Consider the following 17,376-nt stretch of genomic DNA (forward strand, 5'->3'; position numbering starts at 1 on the left):
TTTATCATTTTAAAGTTAATGATCTTCACCTATTTTTATTATTATATTCATTATTTACGTTTTATATTCTTTAAAAATTCTTTAGATTAAAATTTCATAAGAAAACGCCTGCTCAATTATTTCATTTTACTGGTATTATGTGTATACGCATATGAAAACTTAATGTGTTTCTTTTATTAAAATGGCGTTTTATCGCTCTCTAATGGAAAAATACAACGTTGAGTGTAATTTATTGAAACAAAATTATTATTTCTGAGTTAATTGATTGGTTAAAGGCTAGGCACTAGCACACACTAGGTTTACAGTTATGCCCACTAGAGGTCATTTCAATCGACTCTCTGTGGGGTCGATTGGAATGATAAATTGGAATAAATCGCCAAACTGTAGAATTTATACGGGAAGGTTGTATCAAGGCCGTTTGGAACTTCAGAAACGAGAACCGACCTATCCTGTAATTCACCACCTAAAGATGCACGAGGGCAATTAGAACCCCTTCAATCGGGTGCAGCAACCGCCACAAAACGTCGAACAGCAGCCTCGTCCACAGTAGTTCCAGTTTCAAAGAACGCTAATATATGTAAAATACCCAACAGTTAGTAGCCTGGACTGCAAACTTCACTTGTGCCCATGATTGGATTGGTTTAATGGAGTAAGACAACACAACACTCGGACGACCTGCCAAGAGGGGGAAGGACTTTCTGTAGGAAAGTGGTCCCTATTTAGGCGATAGACACGTGAAGAAAACCCAGAAAACTTTATGTGATCAGCTTATTGGTGAGATGCCAACCCGCGACCAGATACTAGCGTTTTTATTCACATGGCCAATGGTAGGTACTGTTGATGCCCAGGATATACGAATTAATCTCAAAGCTTTCATGTATTCTTCCTCTCTAAATTTTTCTTTTTATCTATATCAAATATGGGCAAATATTATTTAAATTCTTCTTACTCTGCGGGGCTTAAGAAATGGGCTCCACGGAATGCCCTGTGGGAATTAATCCATGATGGACCCGGAACCTTTCTTCCAGGTTCATTATGGATTCGGCCAGTCTCACAGTGAAAAATCCCTATTATTCTCTGATAAATTTTCTGCGTATTTACTGTACTGTACACACAAATTATTATTTTGTTGTAAATGAGAATTTAGAAATCACTTCTAGAACAAAGTAAGCTTCTATCTAAGAAAATTTCGACATGCATGACAGCAATTTCGATCTAGTTATTTTATAGGAAACTATAAAAATATACGTCTTAATTAATATAAATTTCTATGTAAAAGTATATTGTAGTTAAGGTATCAGCTCACTGCTCCGAAAGATGAGGGATCAGAGAATTCCAGAAATTTTTCATAGGCGATCCCTCTCGGATATGTCGAGCCCCATCTCTCCCCATTGTGGGCCTGGCCGAATCCACGATGGGCTTGGGATAAAAGACCATCTTAGTATTTTATGTGAATAAATTAAATTTCAATTCGTGGATTCTTTATAAGAATCTATGAATTGATGATGCATCTTAATGTGATCCTAAGAGAAAATCGATGATTTGTACCGACATTTTTCATCTTCCGATTTAAAAATTCTGTTTGTTACTTGTCACTTCAATCACATTGATTGTTTCATTCAACAGAAGAGCTAACGAGATGCCAAAAAGGATCTTTGTGCTGCGATCTAGGTGAAGAAACTTGTTTCCCTCCAATTGTTTATAACGAGAAAGAAATTTTACGATAAAAGTGATGAAATTATTAGGCGCCATTGAAAATTAAAAAAAAAATGTCATCGTCTGGGATTTCTAAGTTCTTCGATATTAATTTAAATCAGCGATTTCTTAAGACATATCTCTAATCACAACTAGCTTCACCATGCAAAACATGACTACAGGCACGCAACCAAGTAGAGCTGACAGATCGGATAATTTACACTGCAATAATTTCACCGAGACGTTTGTTAACGTTTTAGACCTTTTTTTATTTTTATTTTTCGTTAATCTGATATACGACACACTAACTTTTTTTTCGAGTCAAGTGATAGTTAAAGATCAATAGAAGCAGATTAATCAGATCATAAGCTGCAGACTGTCAATCAGAACGTAGTATGCAGCATTAACTCCGCTCTCATCGCCGAAGTATGTAGAAAATTCAACTGTAAATCCGCTCCGAGCTTTAAATTTTTACTTGGATGAACTATTCAAAAGAATATTTGAAAACAGTAAAGGAGAATTGTTACACTGTCTTTGAATGGATGTCGGAGGAACATAAATCAACGATATTATCTCAATTGTAGGAGACATCGATACGTATCAATCACGAAGTATTCTTAAGCGAGTTGTCTAACCAAGTAGCACTGTTTAGTATGTGTTAATATTTTCATTCCGTTATGTTGAGTTCAAGCAGACACACGTAACGCAAGCGACGTAACGTGACGGAAGCCATTTCGGGGTAACAGTGTCGTTGTGTCGGAATGGATGCAAAGTCGATTTCGATGGAAGGAATCGTATATTGAGCCAATCGAAATTGCCTTTTCCCTTTGAAGAATCTTATATTGAGCCCATTAAAGCTCTTTTTCTCTTAAGGAAGCTTATATCGAGCCCTTCGAAATTGCCCCATCATTTCGGGAAGGCACGGAACGATGGGACAATTTTGATTTTGATCGGCTCGTCACAAGATTGCTTGAGCGGATAAGAGAAGAAAGCGTGTTAAAAATTGGAAACCTAATTATTGAAGTGGGAAAATATCCCATTTCATAAAAACTCGAGAAAAATAATTATAAAAGTGTAGACACTTGATTGGCTAACCGTGAAAGTTAATATACCCTTTCGAACACTTGCACATAACGTAACAAAGGGTGACATCGTCATTAAACTGCCTGTGTGAATGCAGCCTTACTCCTCATTCTGTTAGACGTGAACTTTACTAGTCAACCTGTTAAAATATGAATTATTTCCGTAGTTTTCTTATTTAATGAATCATTGAGAGAGATTTGTGGTGTTTGTTACATAATGGGATATATGATCAGCTGCTGTTTCATTCATTACAGACGAAGTAGATCCTCAATAGAATAATTCTTACAGAAGGTAAAGAATAGAACGAAGTGTCGACTCGAACTCGGGAGAGTGCAGATCTTATTCGGGTTTTACCATGGCGATAATCAAACACCAAGTAGGATAATCAGATAGGTGACAGTAGGACAATTGAGCTTATCCTACTGTCATCTGGCAACCATTAATCGTGTATATTATCCACGCTTAGTGATGGGTTTCTTTGCTTCTGAGTTATTATCTTGCTTGTCGTTGTAATGTCTTCGTATCTGTTAATGATTATATTTTATTATCAATATGGTTTTAGTACTCTTGAAAGTGCCGAGTACCCTATAGAGGTTTTCTTCCGTTTGGAAGATAGAGAGAAATTTTCTATGTAAAATTCTAATTCGATTTAGTGCCAATTTTCGGGCCAGCCGGACTACCGACTCTGGAGGACCCTAAATCGAATCCTGGCGAGTAACCAACCCCAAGGCTTTTTATGAGTAGTCTGTTCTGGATGTGTCGGGGCCCATTCCTCACCACTCAACCTATTCCATTGTGGGGTACGGATTGAGTTGTATTCAGACACGTAAGTAGGGAGGGAGCACGTGGAGCTAAAGCCCCATATGAATTTTGGTAGAAATCTACTGCTAATAGCAAAACGACAGCTGAAGCGATTAAAATGTCAGCCATTAAATTCGAGGAATGAGCCAGCAAAAGCCTGGCTACGGACCCGGTTGATTGATGAGATGAGGCAACACATAAGCGGTATGTGAAGTGGGGGTGCCTTCGGGATGACTTTCTATGAGAACTGGCTTTTATTTAGGAGTTAGACACGTAAAAAAACCCTTAAAAATCTACTTGGCTAGCCCATTGGTCAGGTGCGAACCCATGAACAATTTTATCCATTCGATCACTGATACATCCATTATGAGCCTGGCCGAACCCACGATGTGCAGTGGAAAAAATGCCCAGGGCAGAAAGAGTTTGGAAAAAAAGACATTGAAAATTTTAAAGGCGAACAAACGAAGGCGCTAAATCGGGGTTTAAATGTATTTGGCCTCAAACTAAACACAAAGCACAAACACTTACAAGGATACGGATAAATTGTAAATATTTTTTCCAATTTATCTCGAGATAATCGTATCAAAACATATAAGAAAAGACAAAGTGCAATAGAACCTCACTTAACCATTTAAATGGCTTTGTTTTACTCCATCTGTTTTTCGATACTTTTCCCGGTATAACGCAACGTTATCTATTATAACATTCAACCACAAACATTGGTTGATTATCTTGCATTTTATTTCATAACTTCTTTATTACTTCACGAATGCTTCTTCTTGTGATAAAATTCTTGAGGCTTGTAAGTCTGTTGTTAACCTTCAGGCAATAAAAAAAAAAATGTGGGCAATTAGGGCATTGCACGTAAGACATTTTGTTTAATGTATGCCATATTTAAAACAGTCACGGTTTTCATAATGTTTGTTTCTTCAACGTATTATTATTGTTTTTTTACAATTACTTTAAAAAATGGCATGAAAAATAGTCATTTTCTATTGACGATTTAACAGAACATAAAAAATGTATTGGTGAAAATGAAAATGAAAAAATTAAAGCGTTATAAAGGATAAACAACCATGAATTTTAACACAAAATTGGTTTATAATTTAGTGTTTAACTAATAACAGCTAGAAGAATGAAAAAAGTGGTTAAAAATGGTTGTGGGTAAACTGTGAGGAGTGTAGGATGGATTGCAACATGGTTTGTTGGGTAAACTGTGAGGAGTGTAGGATGGATTGCAACATGGTTTGTTGGGTAAACTGTGAGGAGTGTAGGATGGATTGCAACATGGTTCGTTGGGTAAACTGTGAGGAGTGTAGGATGGATTGCAACATGGTTCGTTGGGTAAACTGTGAGGAGTGTAGGATGGATTGCAACATGGTTCGTTGGGTAAACTGTGAGGAGTGTAGGATGGATTGCAACATGGTTCGTTGGGTAAACTGTGAGGAGTGTAGGATGGATTGCAACATGGTTCGTTGGGTAAACTGTGAGGAGTGTAGGATGGATTGCAACATGGTTCGTTGGGTAAACTGTGAGGAGTGTAGGATGGATTGCAACATGGTTCGTTGGGTAAACTGTGAGGAGTGTAGGATGGATTGCAACATGGTTTGTTGGGTAAACTGTGAGGAGTGTAGGATGGATTGCAACATGGTTCGTTGGGTAAACTGTGAGGAGTGTAGGATGGATTGCAACATGGTTCGTTGGGTAAACTGTGAGGAGTGTAGGATGGATTGCAACATGGTTCGTTGGGTAAACTGTGAGGAGTGTAGGATGGATTGCAACATGGTTCGTTGGGTAAACTGTGAGGAGTGTAGGATGGATTGCAACATGGTTCGTTGGGTAAACTGTGAGGAGTGTAGGATGGATTGCAACATGGTTCGTTGGGTAAACTGTGAGGAGTGTAGGATGGATTGCAACATGGTTCGTTGGGTAAACTGTGAGGAGTGTAGGATGGATTGCAACATGGTTCGTTGGGTAAACTGTGAGGAGTGTAGGATGGATTGCAACATGGTTTGTTGGGTAAACTGTGAGGAGTGTAGGATGGATTGCAACATGGTTCGTTGGGTAAACTGTGAGGAGTGTAGGATGGATTGCAACATGGTTCGTTGGGTAAACTGTGAGGAGTGTAGGATGGATTGCAACATGGTTTGTTGGGTAAACTGTGAGGAGTGTAGGATGGATTGCAACATGGTTCGTTGGGTAAACTGTGAGGAGTGTAGGATGGATTGCAACATGGTTCGTTGGGTAAACTGTGAGGAGTGTAGGATGGATTGCAACATGGTTCGTTGGGTAAACTGTGAGGAGTGTAGGATGGATTGCAACATGGTTCGTTGGGTAAACTGTGAGGAGTGTAGGATGGATTGCAACATGGTTCGTTGGGTAAACTGTGAGGAGTGTAGGATGGATTGCAACATGGTTCGTTGGGTAAACTGTGAGGAGTGTAGGATGGATTGCAACATGGTTCGTTGGGTAAACTGTGAGGAGTGTAGGATGGATTGCAACATGGTTCGTTGGGTAAACTGTGAGGAGTGTAGGATGGATTGCAACATGGTTCGTTGGGTAAACTGTGAGGAGTGTAGGATGGATTGCAACATGGTTCGTTGGGTAAACTGTGAGGAGTGTAGGATGGATTGCAACATGGTTCGTTGGGTAAACTGTGAGGAGTGTAGGATGGATTGCAACATGGTTCGTTGGGTAAACTGTGAGGAGTGTAGGATGGATTGCAACATGGTTCGTTGGGTAAACTGTGAGGAGTGTAGGATGGATTGCAACATGGTTTGTTGGGTAAACTGTGAGGAGTGTAGGATGGATTGCAACATGGTTCGTTGGGTAAACTGTGAGGAGTGTAGGATGGATTGCAACATGGTTCGTTGGGTAAACTGTGAGGAGTGTAGGATGGATTGCAACATGGTTCGTTGGGTAAACTGTGAGGAGTGTAGGATGGATTGCAACATGGTTTGTTGGGTAAACTGTGAGGAGTGTAGGATGGATTGCAACATGGTTCGTTGGGTAAACTGTGAGGAGTGTAGGATGGATTGCAACATGGTTCGTTGGGTAAACTGTGAGGAGTGTAGGATGGATTGCAACATGGTTCGTTGGGTAAACTGTGAGGAGTGTAGGATGGATTGCAACATGGTTCGTTGGGTAAACTGTGAGGAGTGTAGGATGGATTGCAACATGGTTCGTTGGGTAAACTGTGAGGAGTGTAGGATGGATTGCAACATGGTTCGTTGGGTAAACTGTGAGGAGTGTAGGATGGATTGCAACATGGTTCGTTGGGTAAACTGTGAGGAGTGTAGGATGGATTGCAACATGGTTTGTTGGGTAAACTGTGAGGAGTGTAGGATGGATTGCAACATGGTTCGTTGGGTAAACTGTGAGGAGTGTAGGATGGATTGCAACATGGTTCGTTGGGTAAACTGTGAGGAGTGTAGGATGGATTGCAACATGGTTCGTTGGGTAAACTGTGAGGAGTGTAGGATGGATTGCAACATGGTTTGTTGGGTAAACTGTGAGGAGTGTAGGATGGATTGCAACATGGTTCGTTGGGTAAACTGTGAGGAGTGTAGGATGGATTGCAACATGGTTCGTTGGGTAAACTGTGAGGAGTGTAGGATGGATTGCAACATGGTTTGTTGGGTAAACTGTGAGGAGTGTAGGATGGATTGCAACATGGTTTGTTGGGTAAACTGTGAGGAGTGTAGGATGGATTGCAACATGGTTCGTTGGGTAAACTAGGAGACGTGTGATGCGGTACGTAACGTGGATTCCTTAACTTAGCGCCTATACATTGCCGGATTATAACGAAAATTCGGACCTTAGGCAAAACATTAAACTCTGGCATCTTAAAGTTAACAATTTTATTTGTTGTATTCTATTTACCAATGGACCTTCTGGAGAAGATTCAAACGTTTAATGTTCACATTGTTTATAATATACTAAAAATTTTCTTATGTGAATATACAAATTGATTTATGAGCTTTTGTCAGATTTGCACTCCTAGGCAATTGCCCTGTTTGTCTAGTTCGTCTTGGACTTAATTTATGTTTGCAATGTATATCAAGATCTTAGAATTAAATGTAATTTGAATTTTTTGTGAAATTTAATTAATGTGGAACACTTGTTAGTATATATTGAAACACAATATATGTCGTATTAACTGTTTACATAACAATTTTCTACGAATTTCAAGTTTATTGTTAACTTACAATATTGTAATTTTTGTGTCACATTTATTTATTTATTTCATTAAATTTACAGGAAAAATCTGAATAGACGTTTTATTTTACGATCCCGTACAAAAACATATATCATAAAAATAAATTAGAACAAAATCAATAGTGAAAGGCATCTTACACGTTTTGTTAAACGTTAGGTATATGTTATTAATAGCAAAAGTAATCATGTGTAAAAGGGAAGGTGCAGCCATTGACCAGATGGGCAATCCATAAGCAATGAAAGATTGAAAATTAGCATAAAAAATAATCTTCAATGCTCTTTTATTAAAATTGAGCTTACAAAGTCGCCATGAAATTCCATGTCTGATAAAATACACTTTCTCCCACCATTCTGGGCGTTAGACAGAATACAGGAGTTTGATTTGATGAAATATTTCATAAAACCAAATCCCTGTATTATTCAATACAATTTTCCTATATTTAGGATTCAATCCTTGTATCACAGGGAAATCCTTGGAACATTTGACATATAGATTAACAGAAAATTGAAGCGATGAATGAGTTTTTCAAGAAGTGTTAGAATTGATTGGATTGATGGAATGAGACAACGCAACACTTGAACCACCTGTCAAGGTGGGTGCCTCCCGGTTACACTTTCTACGAAAACCTGCTCCTATTTAGGTATTACACACATGAAGAAAATTCGGCACGTGGCCATCCCTTTGGTCAGATGCAAACCCGCGGCCCGTTCGGTGGTTTCATCTACTCGGCCACAGATTGAACAGATGGATCATTGAAGAAAACCATAGATTTTGCGAGTGTTTTACATTCTGAAAAGAACATTTTAAAATGAATTTTGCTGAAGAAAAGCTGAATTAAATAAAATCCTTAAATATCTGAAAGAAGAATGACATTTCTCTTGTGGATCAATTGGCTGGTAGGGTGCTCAGACCCTCAAATGAAAGCAAGATATTTTATAAAATATTAAATAAAGTATTCTTCTGTTATTTATTTATTTCTATAACTTATTACTATCGTAATTTACGTGTTTGTGCCTTAGTTAGCCGCTTATTGAGGCTGCACGCTTTAGCAATGCACCCACAAGACTAAGAAAATTAGTACTGTGTTAAATTTAATAAATTACAGCTTGTAAAAAATAAAATACTAAAATCCGTAGGATATGTCCTCGCTTGGTAAAGGCACTAATTTTTCTTTATCTATGAAAATAAATACAATAGGCTGGAAGAACCGGATCGTAGAAACGAATAAATTTACATGACCTCGATTCCCATCGATTTAAAAATTATCTTATTGGCAAAGTACAGTCGAAGTAATTATAATTTTTGTTTTTTTTAAACACAATCGTTTTAATATACAGATAACGACTCGAATCCATAATAAATACAACCAAACCTCGATATAGCGCACCCCTAAATAGCGCCAATGTAGTGCCGGTACGTCTTGTACGTGCATCAACTGTGTAGAGCTTACCTCTGCGGGTAAACCTTTGAACAACGGCCACCGAGGTAGGCATTAAAAAATGGCCGTTGTTCGGAGGTTATTTTGTATGCATTTTTATTTAAAGAAGATAAAAACATCCCTGGAAAAAAATGGCCTCTATCGGAGGTTTGGCTTTAGATAATTCAGTTTGGAGCCACCATATTACTCCTCTGAACATGGCGCTAAATTGAAGTATCTCGAGTAATAAGAAATACATAGACGCAGAGTTCGAGTGGGGTATAGAAATCACGTGACAGGAGTATCTATTGGCGCGTTATCGGGGGTGGCGTTATATAGGGAGACATAATATCGAGGTTCCGTCTGTATAATTAATCTAACTTAATTATAATATTTTCACTTCATTGTCTAATTCAGCTTGACAAAACAATATATTAATACTGTAGTTTAAAATATATTATTAAACGATTTCATGTTCGCTTCCTGTCTGTGTGTGTCTGTCTGTCTGATGATAATTTATTGTAAATCTGTAAGAACAAAATTCTAATTTTGGATGTGTAAAGTTAAACTTCGATTTTACTCCGCCGTTTTGTTTGTTCATCTCTGAAATTGGAAATGAACCGAGTTCGGCGCTAAATCGAGGTCTTTGCGAGTTTGAAAATCGGGTGATAACGAAGTAAAATGTAATACAGAGTTACCGAAGAGTTCTTTATTTTGTATTCACGACGAAAATCCTTTGACGTAGGTGCGCTTTATGAGGGCGGCGCTATATCGAAGTTTAATTGCGCTCTGATTACAAAATGCATACATTATTTCGCTTCGAGAGTAATTGCCGCATAAATTCTCTACAAACAATGTATAAAAAAACAGGAGTTTTGGCAGGTATCAATGAAATTTGCATATTCTATTTATGTTATCAAGGCATGTCAACTACGAGATACCCCTTATCAAAATGAATGAAGGCCATTTTAGTTTATTTACGTCGATACAATTTTGTAAATTTTTCGGTAAATTGAATACAATATAGGCATTATCGGCTCCAAATTTTGCTTTCACCCTCAATAAATAAATAATTATACATCCAGATAGAGGGGTGCTATCAGGGCTCGGGTATGGAAGGCTTCGAAATTTAATCTTTTTTATTTAAAAAAAAAATTCTCTTAATTAATGGTTAAAATATCTATTTCGTTGATTTTATTCGCATAATATAATGGGGGCCCTTTTTAATATGTCAAGGATCTGCATTAAACAAGGGTCGAGAGAGGTGAAACGGGCCCTAACCTTGTATAATGCATAAAAATTAGTGGTTTTGGTTATAAACAGAACCGGCTTCGTGAATACGCGACTCGCGAGCTTCGAGGGCCTAGAGCTTGGTTAATGCTCGACCCTTGGCATCGTAAAAAAGGGCCCCATTATATTTTGCATCTGGCCCCACAAAATTTGCATCCCGTTGATGGTAAATCAACTTATAAAACGAGGTAACCTCCACATCCGAATTTGCACGTAAGCTTAGGCCTCGAGTTACGAGTCTACAGCTTAGGCCTCGTATATTTACACGTAGAAAAGAAGGGCCTGCTATACGTTAGTCGGTAGACTAACGTATATAGCAGGCCACCGAGTCCGGCACAACTGATAATTTCCCAAAAATGATCGGCGAGTATTTGAATTACAATTTTGTAGAATTATTCGAGATAATTTATTAAAAATTTATGAATAATTTTCTTATTAACATTCCCCACGCAGCTTTTTGTGATTTTTTTTAATATGCAAATAAAAAATACAAGATTTTTTCTATGTACACGCGCGTATCCATTACTTTACCATCCCCGAAGACCATGCACCTTAATGATGATCCTAGCCTATTTTGGAGTCAAGTCTTATAGGAAATTCTGTATTTCAGCAACTGATGAACTCAGATTAGTTGTTAGGCGGTCACGAACACAAACAAATTAATTTTTCTCCTCCGTCGATTAACTAAAGACAGAGCAAAGAAGTAAAGTCGAACGTCTGCGAAGGTAAGAAAATAATGAGACTCCCGAATCCGGGACAATTAGAGTTTAAATGGTTTTCATTTATACATTTTTACGACTCATTCGAACGCTAATTGTCATTCCCAATGCGGACGGAGCATCTAAAATAGCCAAGGTCGTAAATCATCGGACTTTGTAAAACAAGATTTAGAGGGGGGAGTGTCTGGCACCTTTAACAACTAAACAAGTAAAACAATCCTCACGTCTAGCCTGGAGCAGTATGGCTGCCATTCGACAACGCTCTTCACTCCAGATAATTGCTGATATTCCGGATGGCTGACTTTATTCCTCCATCACGATCCGCCGCATTTTACTCGATTTGTTTAGATAAAAATTATATTTATAATTAAATTTAATACTAGACGAGGAGCAAAGTACAAAAAGAAAAGAAAAAAATGGTCTTTTAAAGGAATCCCTCCTGAAATTCCCTAATAACTCGCTCCTCAGTACGGTTTTAAAAGAAGAGTAAAACATGCAGACATACGGATGAAAATTTATAGATAACTTTTATTTTACACAAAATATCCAAACAATATATATATATATTTATGTGTATATCAATGTATATAAATTATATGGTTCTTTTATTCAACATGGAGGTACAAAAATTGTCATTATACAACAATTAACTTGAGTCGAATTGTTTCTGGCAGTCGAGGACGGATGATCGGCAAAAGATCCGGTTGAATGGACAATTATTAGCAAGGAACTGATTGGTTAATGCCCCTTTCTTTATTCTCTTCACGCGCTAATTTTTGTTCCATATCTACGAAGCTTCCTTTTATATATATATTTATTTATTTATATTTTAAATTTATTTACAAATTTTTATAAAAATTTACCATAAAAATTCTTTATTTTGCCGATCATAAATATGTATTTTTTTTAAAAAAATTCTATGTATTATTCCTTTCAAAGTAGATGTAGAATTATGTACAGAAATCTCCATCGGCATTTTTGGTTCTTCAACATACGACAAAAATATGGGGGGAAATATATATATATATATAAATTTTTTAATAAAATATTCTCTGTTATAAAAAAGTACAAAAATACAACGCGTTTTTCACAGATATTATTCCCTAATTTTGTATTTTTTTTTTTTTTACGTGGGCTTTTTAGTCTGGCGGGTTTGATGATTTATATATATGTACAGCTCGAACCTTCAGGACGCCTACGAATCAACTGGCCGTGTAGATAGCCCCATGGGCAAGAAGTAGGAATGTTATACTGGGCATTAATGCCTAGAAAATTTTCAGTGATATGTGGTGTTTTTTTTAAATTTCGAAGTGTCCACTAGATGGCGTAGTCATCCCGTGTGAAAAGGCCTGCAACGAACGAACAAGTTAGAGGAAATGGCTTAATGGAAGCGAAAATGATAAAGAAGAAATGCCTTACTTGTTTTGTTTTCTATTTCTTTAATCTAATGTCGTTTCATATGAAGTGATAGGTGGTCCGAACGAGAAAATGATCGTTGACATAACTGACATTTAAATGGTTTCTGTCCGGTGTGTTTACGGTAATGTCTCGTTAATTCGTCAGATCTAGCGAATTTCCACGTACATCCGTCCCAAGTGCAGGAATATGGTTTCTCTCCTGTGTAAACGGTAAAGAAAGTATTTTAGAGTGATTAAAAGATTATAAAATTTAAAGAAATCCGAAAATATTATCAGCAATTCGGAAAACGTAACACCGAGAGGCAAATTTGCATATTTTGCGAATTAATAAAACATGAACTTGTAAATTTCACATACTTAGAAATGCGGAAATAACAATATAAATAATTATTGTGAACGTCATTTGTTACGCATTCATTTCTTAATCTAGATTGACCACTCCCGCTCCGTATTCCTCCATTATGATGTCATAGCGTAGCAATTCCGTGCAGTCGCCCATCCCACCCACCCTTCGAAGACCAACCCCGGGAGGGGTCGTATTTTTTCCCTGCAGGGTAGGAGAAACGTCCGTGAGAAACTGCCCCTACTCGAACTTAACCGGAAATCTAGATTTGAGTCGTGTGAAACAAAAATGATGCCAAGCAGAGGGCGGAGATGTCTGCTGCACGTTAGTGTCCAGAAGTGATTTGCAACACAAACTCATCATTACGTGCCATACATCTGGTTTGGTATGCGATGGTGAAGAATCGATAGTGGCCACAGGTGCCGTTTTATCACTTGTATTAAGAAATTCGTTACGGTTAAGGTTTAATATCAGCCATCGGTGGCATCTGTTATCCTAATTATCGCGTCTGGTCTGATTTTAACACCCCCGTAGACACGCAACTCACCCAGAAGTACCTCCTAATTTTATGAAATTTTCCATCGTTCCGCTTTTCAAACTGTATTTTTCAACTTTATATATATATATAAGAGGAACTGGAGTCGCTCTGGGGATGGTAAATAAACTTATAGAACGAGATTCTAATTCCCATCCACTCCCAAAGCCGCGAGACTCGAACTTCAACCCGACTTTGGCCTCCTGTCATTCCAACGCGACGACCAGGGATAATGGATGTGTCGTGATAACCTTTAAGGTTTTCTGATGACCCAGCCGGGGTAAAGGTGACGAGCGAGCATGACCCGTTGCAGGAAAACTTACTTTCCTCTGGGTTTTCCTGAATAAGAAGTGTTCCCGGTAAAAATGGAGTGTTTTAGATACAACAGATTCGTGGGTGTCTTCCGGAAAACAATTGTATAAAAGAATAGAAGAAAAAAAAAGTGAGATGGGCGGAATTTTTAATTAATTACCGGTTTCAACGTGCGATAATCAACAAGGTGAAAGATCCTACCCGTAGATAAAGGTTGTTATACCATGTTACCAACTGACCACACCCCATTTAATGGATACATTAATTGTTATCTGTCGACAAGTGACATGCCACCGGATAAGTCGATATCAATTCTCTTAACGACTCTTGCAAAATCGAATGATCTTTCTTACCTGTGTGTGTCCTCTTGTGTGCCTTCAAATGAGAGCTTTTCGTGTATACTTTGTCGCAACCTTGAAAATCACATCTGTGCACTTTTCTTCTCCTCAAACTGTCCGACATAATATCTGGATGACATAGAGGGCCCCCCGGTGATCCAGATAGGGCTCTGTTTATCATCTGGGCACTAGTGACGAGCGGAGTGGGACTCAGCAAGGGCGATGCGGATAGAGATGGAGTCATGGAAGGAGGTAGGCGCCCAAGGGCACCCTTAACCAAAGGCGGTGATCCTCCTGTCGCCCTTTTATGCAGATGAGACATGGCCCTGTGAAAATTATAAAGGAAAAAGAATACATATTTGAAAAAAGTCGTTCACCTATTCACCTAACAATTGCCAAAAATTAAAGCTAAAGGTTTAAAAAATAGCAGTGTTTGTTTTATTCTAATGACCGGGCCGTGTCTTACAAATAGCCCTAAATGTCTATTGAGGAAGCAAACGTTACATAGAAACGTGACTCTTAAACATAGGCCTAAATCGAAACCTTTCCGGTAACGTCTGCCACAATCTTCTGCCCCTCATTGTTTCGTCAGGCTGTTGTCGTTGTAGCGGGGTTATATGTGTCAATGACCTCGAATTAAGAAAAAACTTTTCAATACAATTTGAACGAAATTGCTCGAATTTTATCTGTCTTTAGGCCCTACTCCTTGACCTATAAATAAATATAGATTCAATGTAGTGTTCCAAATGTGAATTTCAATTAAGGCTCTCTTATTTCGCCAGGCCATTTTTTTTCTCTTTCCTGGAGAAAATTGACTCGTTCAATAAACCACAAGAATGGCTGACCTCCGCCACGGAACACTCCAACCAATATTTACTGAGGAGGAGCTACTGTCGATGAGAGAGGCCGATGACCTTAGCACACAAACGGTACATCACCTCGAACAACCAGTTCTCGTGGACTTGTTTTTCGAGATCCTAGTAACTCGCTTCTTGCATCCACACTGACTCCCGCTCTTCCCCTCCACTTCATATACACAAGATGCCAAAGCATGTGGCAACGGTATCTCGTATCACCTCTTTTATGACAGTTGTAAAAGCCACGATGGGGGAGGTTATTCGGAGTGAGAGACGATAGCAAACAATGTGGGAGGTCCCATTATCGAAACTTAAAATATGAGGCTAAAAAAGAAAAACGCGTAGATACATATTCCCTGTGCCACTCTACTTGTGAAGTTGCGCCTTGTTGCTCGACAATGCTTCCCCTGCGGTCACTCTTGTTTGTAACCTAATTACGTAGGTCGTAGACTCATTTTGTATGTAGGTTTTCTCTATTATCCAACACTTAAAATGCTATAGATAAGTTCCAAAATAACATTGAAACTGTCACTTCACCCTCTTCATAGAATGAGCCAGCACCCGGATATCAGTGAATGTATGGTTTGGACGTGAGCAGATTGCCAAGAGAAACCGGTCTAAAAAGGAGGAAGGCGAAAGTGTCAACCCGTAGGGATATACACCAACAGCCAAACGTGTTATAACAACTTTTAATTTAATTTGTACCTACCAAGGGAGGGGGGAGGGATTCTTTTTTCTGCCCAAAAAAAGAGAAAAACGGGAGCAGATTTGTTACCGCATTTATTATCGTGTACCATGTTTAGCAAAATGGAACTCGGTTAAAGGGCGTAAGACAACATCCGAACTTATTACGGGTAGTGTCGGAATGTTACGACAAATGTCGCAATTTGGGTTATTCGGTCGACTAGATTGGTTGTAAATGAGGGGCAGTGGGTCACCTGTCGAGCCAGGGTCACGAGATACTTTGGCCCTATGCGTTCAGCTACTACTCGCTTCCATCCGCGCATTGTTTTCCTCCATAGGATCGACCCGAATTAATTTTTAAACTTTAGAATATCAAGTAAAAGTAAATATAACTTGGAAATTAATCGATGAAAATAGAACAGAGAAAATGGCGCCTCTCTTTTGCAATATGTAACTTACAATGATGCTGCTTTTATCCTTTGAAGTGGAAGGTATTGATTTGTTCTATTCATCCCTTCTATGGCAACTGCGCTCTGATCTTGTTCATCCATATCACCTAGAATAAAGAAACAAACAAAAAATAATAATCTTAATAATGGATTGCACCTGGAAAAACAATCGTTTAAGCTTGACAGCAGCTTAGATTGTGTCAACAATTAAAGAATGTTCAAGGATGGACTGTTTTGATTTCTAACCTTTAAAGGCTCGAAATTTAAATTTTAAAACAAACCTTACACCTAGAAGATTAATAATAATAGAAGAACAATTAAATGCCATTGCAGAAATTCATTTTGGGGCCTCAAAGTATGGGCAAATCGATAATAAAGATCGGGTATTTTCGTGAGCTACTCATCAATTCCCGACTTAAAGATGGATAAATGGATGCTGTTAAGGGGTTATAAGATCAATTTCGCTTCCTGTAGGACCCATATTTTGTTGCTTGTAATGTTCTAATGCGAAAAATCTTTGATTTAATTATAGACATTGCTAATTAAAGCAACGAACGTTCCAGTTAGATCTTCGTTTGGTTCCAGTTTCCTATTAGTTCCATCAACGTGGAAATTAAATATATGACAGAGGAAGGACACGCCCCCTCGGGGCGTCATTTTAACGCCACTGCCATTTAGGGGGAAGAAACAATAATTACGGTCATTGTCTGCCGTGTTAATGAAGGAGGCCGGATAAACAGATGATTACCATAAGTGCACGGCCTTCTAAATCACTGTTAATTACCGGCTGGATAACCTTTCACCTCGTACATCCGGGTTGGTCCGAGCATGTTCGCCCTTATTCCCCTTTTATTTTTAAATTAGAATACTTCTCGATTCTTCCCTTTTTCGGGTAAGGTGTGCGGAATACGACACAAGAAACGGGTGCAAAAATTAAATTATTTCCTCCCCCTTGTGTTCGCGTTAATAACTAGTGTTTAAACACTTGAAAAATGCAAATGAAACATTGTATTGAATATATTAATAGACGTTTTGCCTGTAATTCTATACCCGAATGGCCAACGCCCGGTTGCTGAAACGGCACGTGCCACAATGACAACCCAGCCACACCCACCGTTTGGTAAAGAAGGATAGAAGATTTGCTTTCTCTCATCGATGCGATCCCGTTTTTGATTTTAGTCGCCGCCTTTCGCACCCCCTTCTTGTGTTTTTCTTT

The 17,376-nt window shown here is 38.4% G+C and overlaps 1 protein-coding gene across 2 annotated transcripts in view; it reads right to left on the bottom strand.

Moving 5' to 3' along the window:
* Positions 1–17,376, bottom strand: part of LOC136987877 (Krueppel-like factor 8) — a 178,546-nt gene that overhangs the window by 135,499 nt on the left and 25,671 nt on the right. Inside the window, exons 4-7 of one of the 2 annotated variants that reach the window (XM_067285640.1) lie at positions 16,171–16,267; positions 14,186–14,496; positions 12,644–12,841; positions 12,352–12,573 (exon numbers count right to left, since the gene is read on the bottom strand). In XM_067285640.1, the coding sequence (XP_067141741.1) occupies positions 12,669–12,841; positions 14,186–14,496; positions 16,171–16,267 (581 nt within the window). In that variant the 3' untranslated portion in view covers positions 12,352–12,573; positions 12,644–12,668. Of the gene's footprint in view, positions 1–12,351; positions 12,574–12,643; positions 12,842–14,185; positions 14,497–16,170; positions 16,268–17,376 lie in introns of those variants that run through there. The other variant, XM_067285639.1, reaches the window with a different exon arrangement.

This window comes from Centruroides vittatus, unplaced genomic scaffold, assembly GCF_030686945.1.
Source record: "Centruroides vittatus isolate TY-2023 unplaced genomic scaffold, ASM3068694v2 scaffold_2802, whole genome shotgun sequence".
Taxonomy (NCBI): Eukaryota; Metazoa; Arthropoda; class Arachnida; order Scorpiones; family Buthidae; genus Centruroides; species Centruroides vittatus.